Raw genomic sequence first — 9,073 nt, 5'->3', positions numbered from 1 at the left:
GTCAAAAAATTGAAGGAAAAAAATGTTCTTTAATAACATTGCAGAGTGCAAATACAATGTGATTGCATTGTAATCTTACATTGCAGTGGTTTGTTATAAAACAAACATTGTAATTTAATTTAATTAGACATATTATAAGAAATGTACTCTCACTTCTCTCATACCAAACGCTATCTTAATGTAAAACTTCTAGAAATTATTAAACAGTGGATAATGTGTCAGTAATTAAGAGAGTGATACAAGGATGATGGGAGAACTGTGCATAAAAAACATAAAAAATAAAGAGAGTTCAACGATTAAAAATAATTAAATAATTCAAAAATTAAAAAAGAAAGTTAAAGTTATTAAAAAGGTGAAATTAATTAAAACTTTATTGTATAACCAAAAATCTTATGCCATACATAGATTGAAAGCTTGTATTAATATAAATGAAGATAAATATGTTATTATTTTTTATATAAATTTAAAATAGATTCAACATTTAAATTGATTTCACCTTTTAAGTTATTTATTCTAGTTTTGCTATTAAAAAAAAGTTATTTATTCTAGTTTCACTTGCAAGTTAAAAACTTCTGAATTTATTAAAAAAAAATTTTGACAAGGAAAGAGGTAGTGTTGTTACAAGTAAAGTAAAATGCACTAGAGAAAGTTAAGAGGAGGATTGAACCAATCTTTTGAAGTGTTGAATGCTCGTGAAAGGAGGTGAAAGATACATGTTAGGAAAAAAGTTAAAAAAGTGCAGTGACAGAGCACAATGGAGAATAAAGATGAAAAGAATTAAGTATTTAAGAAGAGCTTAGGAGCTTATGAAAGAGTATCTTAAAGAACAAGTATGCTAAACTTTTACCATGTCTAATGAATTACCAAGATTCTCATATTAACCAGAAAAAGTGGTTACTTAAAACTAGTTAGCAAGAAAGTGTTTACTGGGCATCATAGGAAGAGCACATTTGAAAGAATCGGTTCATCATGGGAAGAATAGTCCATTATGGAAAAGAATATGTCCATTAAGGAAATAACACGTTAGCCCATTATGTATATTAGGGAGTGGATGTGTATTAGGAAATAACCTTATGTTACTTTTTCTAGTAGTTTTCATTACTTTTTGTACATCATTTTTTTTATATAATTGGAAGAAGGAAGATTCGAACCATACTTTTTAAGTAGGGGAATTGTGCACCAACCAATAAGCTAAATGTTTCGGTGTTTTTTTTTTTTTTACATCATTTTACATGCTAAAAATAACTGTTGGAGATAATAAGTTAATATTCAAAATCAAGAATCTCTATTTTGCCCCTTACACGAGAATTCTTGATGACAAAATGTAAAGCCCGACCTTATAAAATACTCGTCATGACATACATGTAATGGATAGCATGTTTGCATGCTAGGAGAGTCCCGAAAAATTTACAAAAGTAGGTATTGTACCTAAAAATACAACAAAGTTGATTTAAGCCTCGAACTAGATCAAATAGGAATTTTAAGGTGAAATTAAGAGTGTCACAATCCAAGGATGACTCAAAATGGTAATTCGGAGTTTGATGATCAATTTGGAATCAAACCGAAATTTTCACTATCTAGGGACAAAATGGTTATTTGCCACTTGGGGATAAAATGAAAATTTTTAAAAAAAGATTTTTTTGGCCCCATTTGACTTATTAGAGTATGATTTGAGTATTGGAGTATGATTTGAGGTTAAGAAGTGAAAAAAATTATAATCCCGGTATTTTTCGGAGCATAGGGGTAAAATGATAATTTTACCACTTCGGGGGCAAAACAGTAATTTTCCACCACCAGGACATTTGTCCAGCACATGGTCTTCCCTTATCCTCATTTTTGACCTTTGACTAATCATGTGGTGGAGATTAAAGGTTTAAAATTTTTAAAGTTTTAAAAATGGACCAATAAGAAAATGACATGTGTCAAGCTTAGGATATTTTATTATTTAACTTAAAAATCAGCATAAATCAGCCATTATTTCTCCACATATTCAGCCAAGAAAGGAAGAGAAGAAAAGAAAAGAAAGAAAAACCCTAGGGAGGAAAAACTAAGGAAAATTTGTTGAATTTTCAAGAAATTGGTGACTAAAGGTAAAATTTTTAATCTTAAGCTTGAAATTCATCTTGCCTATGCATTCTTTTCCATTTTCCATGAATTAAATTCAAGTTTTCATGAGGGGCAATATGCTGGCCAAATTTAGAGAGAGAAAGTTGGTGATGGATTTAGTTGAATTTCAAGGTAACTTAGTGTTTTTAGGTGTTTAGTAACATTTAGTATGAAAATTAAACAAGAAATCCACATACCCATTATAGAACCTATCTTGGCCGAATTTTATGGGTGAGATTTGATGATGAATTAGGTTGTTTTTCATGCCCTTTAGATTGTATTTGGTGCTTAGGAATACCGAAAATCGAAAATGGGTACCAAAAAATTTTACTCCCGTTAGTTAGCAATTTACACCATAATGAGGGATATTTTGGTAATTGCGCTTAGAATAGATTTTTAGTGAAGTGTGTGGAATTTTTTGGAGTATTGGAAGTGCAATAAATTAATTGGAATCGAATTGGACGTTTAGACCGATTAAATAGTGTATAGTACGCAATAGGCCGAACACCTCCCATTTCATTGCATGCATTCATATAAAATATAGAATAGTTTTGTGATGATTTAGCATAAGTATATATAATTTCGTGTTACACATTATGTATAGGTGGTGAGCCCTCGGATAAGGGCAAAGGTATTACACCCGAGGATCAAGACTAGGAGTGTTGTAAATTCCCGTCAAAGTGAGCAACCACTGTTCATCTTATCTATCTAGAGTATTTTTACAATCGTTTTTATGATTTAAGAATATTGAACCTAAATGAATTTTATGTTTTATGACTAATAATCGATTTAAGGACTAAGGTTTATAATTTATTTTACAATTCAATAATGTTTTTGAAAATGTGAGTATGTGGAGACCAACCTTGATGTTGCATATATATTTGAGTTTACGTACCTATGTTTAGAATTGATGATTTATGAACTGATACATGATGACATATGTGGTTGGGTTTTTGGATTGTGAAATATATAAACTGTTTGTTTTCCTTTGACAGGCTGGGTAGTATTATGTTAGCCACGTTATGCTATTAAAATTTTATTGATTGGTGGGTTATTTAATTAGCCACTGCAGTAGGCGAGTTTTCGTGGACCAGCCTATTAGAGGGGCACGGTAAACCCTGTTATATTTGCCTTAGTATGAGAGGCGCGAAGGATATCTCCTAAGGTACGATAGAGTTCACTTCACGTCGAACCACCACTTGAAGATGAACTCTGCCAACTCCAAGGGATGGCTAAACTATGTTTTTATGAGTAATTGTTAACTTAATAACCTTAGCGGACTCGGTTGAATGCCTCGGCCAAAGTATCATCAAGTATGATTTTTGGCACGAGCCAAGTTTTTTAAGAAAATCATAAGTCGTGATGTGTATTATAATGAAATGTGTTGTTTTATATGATTTGAAACAAGTACAAAATGTTGTGGATTATGGTATGATGAAAAGTTAACTGTCTCCATTTACTCGGCTTTAGATGTTAATGACAGACTTTGTTTACTCACTGAGTTTATGAAAACTCACCCTTTCTTTTTTTAACCATTTCAGGTTCAGGATAATTTGTAGGCAGTCGATTTCATCAAGGATTTCTTTTTTACTTACTTCCTTGGAAATCTAGGTCTACATTCTTGCACACTTTTGGTTATCTCGGGGTCCATATGCCATTGTAGGATAATTTTGAATACCTGGTTTACTATATCACTATGTGTATGAATTTATTTTGTTCTTATGCTACAAAAATTATTTATACATAGTTCTATAAAAATTGTTTTATAAGAAAATGAAATATATTATCGAATATTTTTATTTAGTCTAATTAGCCAACTTTTCACTCCAAATGGATGATTTAGATTACAAAAATTTTTTTTAAATGGAAATGGATATCTTTCTACTATACGTTGTATTTTTATCATGTTTCGAAATTTTCAAGTAAAAATGATCAAAATATCTCTGTATGGCGAAAATTTTATTTTGATTGTTTTCGATCTAAAATAGTTTATATTATCTTAAAACTCGATATTTAGTAACTATTGCTCACAGGGGAAGTGGAAAACTGATGCAAGAGCTTTGCGAGGTTTCGGTTGACATATCGGGTAATGAATGATTACTGAGACTTCGCGACGGTTGTCACGGGCTCGAAGGGAATGCCGGGTCGTGACACAAAAGTTCTCATGCATTGCTAATAAAATTGAATAAAAAGAAAATTAAAAAAATTAGTTGAGAGTAATGCACTGTCTTATGCATGGTATTCCTTTCTTATGCAAAAAAAATCTTTTTATTATCATTTTTATTTTCTGTCTTCTTTGTTTCTTGATTTGTTGCCCTTTGCAAAAAAAAAAAAATGCTACTGAAAGATCAAGAAAATTTTCACACATAAGGTTAACAAATATGAAAGTATGACTTTTGACTTTTTGGAAACATTAATGAATCTTATATTTGATGTGCTTTTTGGATTTGACCAGTAGAAATTTGACATGTTCAATTCATAGGTAAGAGTTTGGACCCATTCAATGCACGAATGGGGTATATGATATATGGATCTCTCGTCAGTTGGTAGTGCCTTTTATGGGAGTTTAACTCATTTAAATGTACTAACGATAATCAAAACTTCACTGTATGATGTTGAGGAGTGGTGCAAAAATTTAAATGTAAAATTATTTTTGTTTATGTCAAATATTTTGAAATGACTCTATTTGAATTTAGAAATCTCATATGAATATTGTTATGGTAAGATTTATTTATATAAGAATATTTTTCTATTTGAGATCTATTTTTGGACTTTTAAGAATAGGAAATATATTAGCATTTGTTCTAAATATTGTTGATATTTGAAATAAGTATGTGTTTTGCATCCTATATCTATTTTAAAGTTTTGATTTCATAAGTTAAGAGCTCTATTTTATATGCTCTTTTGAACCACTCCATAAGAACCGTTAAAACAATACGTGTTCTAGAGTACTTGGAAATGTCTCAATTTGGTGTGTTTTGCTCTTACTTGTGGTATTTTAATGTCATTTCCTTAATTATGGCTAGTCTATTCACTGAGCTTTGTGGCTTATTAATTTTTTTTTTCAGATTAAGCTTAAGATTGGTTTGGATGCGAGTTGAGTGTTCAACAAAGGTTTTCAAAAAAGTAATATTAAATTTAAAAAAAGGGTTTCTTTGATATTTTAGAATAATCCTTGTAAAATTTAAGTTTAAAATTTTATTTAGTATTGGATAAAATGTATAGACTTTGTGAATGTATGAACAAATCCATTTAACAGTAAGATGTTAATTTCGAATAATTGATACATTAAGGTGTTTAATTTAAAATAAATAGTGATTTAGGTATATGTTAAATTTTTTGCAACTTGAATTACAGGGTAAGCTGTGGGTTGATTTATTCTAAAAAAAACATAAAAATGGGATATAATCAAATCTAATATAAAGGCATCAAAGCCATTTGTCATTGAAATAATGACTCGTTGGTACCTGATTCAGGTCGGACTTGGGATAAAGATGCTTTTAGGCTCAAGGTCGACTTGGTCTGAGATATTATTTTATTAATAAATACTTTTTATTTAATTCTAATTGAACAATATATTTAAATAATTAAAATACTAATATAAAAATATTTGTAATATTTTAAAAATAAGATAATTTAAATTGGTTGGCCAAGATCAAACTTACGATTTTAAAGGTGTAAGCTGGGTTGGGCCGAGTCTGGCCCAGCCTATAGGACACTTCTGCACTCGTGTAATTCTACTGCTTCTGTGTTTCTGTCCTTTCATGGTTCCACTATAAGAAACAGCAAGACAACCCATATTTTTGAATCAGTTGCGGTTAATATTTGCTTTGCTTGCAAGGTATGAATCCTCCTTTTTAGCGCTTACTGCTTTCTATGGGTTTTTCTAATGTTTTTCCATTGCCTTGGATCATGATGATGTTCAATGGCTTTAATCATTGGTTTGTGATGGCGGGTCTCATTTTTGCTTGTTTCCTGTAATATTCATGAGCTATTTGTCCTCTCTCTATCCTTTTCTTTTTCTTTGCACAAAAATATGGGTGTTTTCAACAGTCAGGAGAACAAAAGCCCAAAGTTATTTCCAGCTTTCTGGGTTTTCTGATCCCTGTAATTCGATTTTTCTTTTAATTTTATCTTTCATTTTTGGTTTATATTAGCTAGTGGACAACAGGTGCTGAGTTTTTTGAACATGCGTTTGGAAGTGAGTTCTGAATTAAGAAATTGAAAGAAAAAAGTTATCCAACCATTGGATTTTTAGAGTTCAGGAATTTTGAAAAGCTGAGGTTTTAGCTGCAGCTTTTTTTAAAATCCTTTGAATTTTTAATCATCCAAACCCAACCTTTATGTACATGATTATTAGTAGTGTGCAAGTCTCTGCGCTGTTTCTTTTGGATTTAAATCATGATGCAAATGGGTTATTGGTCACACTGAGTTTATGTCATTCCTAGCAGTGTGCTTATTACTTTACTCATTAGACAACTTGTGAACTAGTTGATTGTATATTCTGCTGCAATTCAAATTATATAGTATTTTCTTTTACTTATAATTCAATCTGTTTTATGGCACCAGTAATCCAGGTGAATAAGGCTTCTGGCCACAAAGATTAGGTGTTTCCTAGTAGTAAAGCCCCTAGTCACTTGTAAAACATGAGATTCCTACGATTCATACTTCTTGTTACTTAAAGGTCAGGACTCAGGTTGAAATTAGCTGCAGGCTTCAAATCAGTTGGTGACATTAGGAATACAGTAGGCTTCTGGGGTCTCATAAGGTGATTTCATTATGAGCTTGGTCAAGTTAGTTTAATTGTCATTTGAATTAAAATATCTTGTTTTTAACCCTGATAGGCTTTGTTTATGCAGGCTATTATAGTTCAAAAGAGTGACCATTTTGGCACAAAACAAGAAGGTTGAAATTGGTTCACAATTGCAACCATAACTAATTTAGAAGGGGAGAAAATGCTTTTATTATTGAAAATGAAGGGATCTAGTCAACTTATTCAAATTCCAAAAACCAATCTCTCTCTTTTTCTCTCTGTTGCTTCTAAATCATCCAGCTCATTACCTCTATCCTCTGAAATAAAAACTGAAATTGAAAGAATCACCAGAATCATCAATGACCATCCATTTCCTGATGAACCACTTCAACCTACCCTTCTCCAGCAGATCCCACCCATTGCCCTTTCTGTATCTTTTGTGGAGAGTGTTCTTGGTCGACTCTTTGCAGCACACTCAAATGGTCTGAAAGCCTTGGAGTTCTTCAAGTATTCCGTCCACTATTCTCAGCTTACTCCAAGTGTGGACGCTTTTGAAAAGACGCTCCACATCCTCACACGCATGCGCTATTTTGATAAAGCTTGGGAATTGATGATAGAAATGGGACACACACACCCTTACTTGCTTACCCTTAAATCAATGAGCATCATGTTAGCAAAAATTGCAAAGTTCCAATCCTATGAAGATACCCTTAAAGCATTCAAAAGGATGGAGACTGATGTTTTTGTTGGGAGAAATTTTAGTACTGATGAGTTCAATGTCCTCCTTCGAGCTTTTTGCTCACAGAGGGAGATGAAGGAGGCCAGATCAGTATTCCAAAAGATGCATTCTCGATTTTCTCCTGATACCAAGACCATGAATATTCTGCTTTTGGGATTCAAGGAATCAGGCAATGTTGCTGCAATGGAACTTTTTTCGCATGACATGGTTCGAAGAGGTTTCAAGCCTAACAGTATGACATATAACATTCGGATTGATGCTTACTGTAAAAAGGGATGTTTGGGGGATGGTTTGCGACTTCTTGAAGAAATGGAACAGGTCCACTGCTTGCCTACACTTGAAACAATCACTACTTTGATTCATGGAGCTGGAGTTGCTCGAAATATGCCAAAGGCAAAGCAGTTGTTTGATGAAATTCCCAAAAGGAATTTACAACCAGATGTTGGAGCTTATAATGCTTTGATCAGTTCTCTTATTAGGTCCAGAGATATAAAGTCTGCGATTGAATTGATGGATGAGATGGAGAGGAAGCAGATTGAGCATGATGGTTTGACGTATCATACAATGTTTTTAGGAATGATGAAGTTGAGTGGTATTGAGGGAGTTTGTGAGCTTTACTATAAAATGACACAGAGAAATTTCATTCCTAAGACCCGAACAGTGGTGATGCTAATGAAATATTTTTGTGAAAATCAGAATCTGGATTTGGGTTTAAATTTGTGGGATTATCTAGTAGAGAAAGGGTATTGTCCTCATAGTCATGCATTGGATCTTTTAGTAACAGGATTGTGCTCCCGAGGACGGTTGCCAGAAGCATTTGAATGCTGCAAGCAAATGTTGGAGAGAGGAAGGCATATGAGTGAATCAGTATATCGTATGATTCAAAGATTTTTAAAGCAGTATGATGAGATGGACAAGTTGATGGACCTCGACAGGATGATAATGAAACTGCAATCTGTTTTGCCTTCATCTAGAGGGCAAGCTATTGGTTCCACGTGCTGAGTTTTGAAGTAACATTGTTTCTTGTAAAATATATAGAAGCTGGATTCATTTTATCCGAATTGGTTCTGGCCTGTTTTTACCCATTATTTCTTAGCTGCACTATGTGACAGCTCACTGAATTTGATGATATAATTTGTTTCTTCAATGATGGTTCAAAGATGGAAAGTGCACTGACAGAAGTTATTGTCATTTATTGGTTATTGATTTAATTTTCAAAAAATATATCGATGGATGGATTTTAAGAAATTTAGAAGATAAATGTCTGTTATGATTTAATTTTTAAATAACTATTCACAACCCTCTTCTTTTTTCTTTTTCCCCTCCAAGAAGATATTTTTCACCCTGTCTGCTTTAATTATGATTAATAGTGAGTTCCTTCTGGCCATTAGCCTTATTTAAGGGTAATTTTTATTTTTGGGAAACATAAATGAATTCAGTAGAGTGGAGGGTTTTTGTGTTTTTTTTTTTTCATT

The 9,073-nt window shown here is 32.3% G+C and overlaps 1 protein-coding gene across 4 annotated transcripts; it reads left to right on the top strand.

The window, feature by feature from the left end:
- The first annotated feature begins 5,824 nt into the window (after positions 1-5,824).
- Positions 5,825-8,745, top strand: LOC18595557 (Tetratricopeptide repeat (TPR)-like superfamily protein). 4 transcript variants are annotated; one of them, XM_018123920.2, is made up of 3 exons: positions 5,825-5,947; positions 6,676-6,874; positions 6,966-8,745. In XM_018123920.2, the coding sequence occupies exon 3, from the start codon at positions 7,062-7,064 to the stop codon at positions 8,598-8,600; it is 1,539 nt and encodes a 512-aa protein (XP_017979409.2). In that variant the 5' UTR covers positions 5,825-5,947; positions 6,676-6,874; positions 6,966-7,061; the 3' UTR covers positions 8,601-8,745. The 4 variants fall into 4 exon arrangements, with proteins under 4 accessions (XP_017979409.2, XP_088663838.1, XP_088663836.1 ...); XM_088807710.1 differs by having other exon boundaries at positions 5,866-5,947; positions 6,791-6,874; XM_088807711.1 differs by having other exon boundaries at positions 5,888-5,947; positions 6,796-6,874.
- The last annotated feature ends 328 nt before the right edge of the window (positions 8,746-9,073 follow it).

The sequence above is a fragment of the Theobroma cacao genome, chromosome 6 (genome assembly GCF_053813885.1).
Source record: "Theobroma cacao isolate CCN51 chromosome 6, ASM5381388v1, whole genome shotgun sequence".
In the NCBI taxonomy this organism is placed as follows: Eukaryota; Viridiplantae; Streptophyta; class Magnoliopsida; order Malvales; family Malvaceae; genus Theobroma; species Theobroma cacao.
Note: the sequence above shows the minus strand (reverse complement) of the source record. Positions and strands in the feature narration are given on the sequence as shown.

Bases quoted from the DNA above. Each gene is read 5' to 3' on its own strand.
- LOC18595557 (XM_018123920.2), top strand. From the start codon at position 7,062: ATGCTTTTATTATTGAAAATGAAGGGATCTAGTCAACTTATTCAAATT.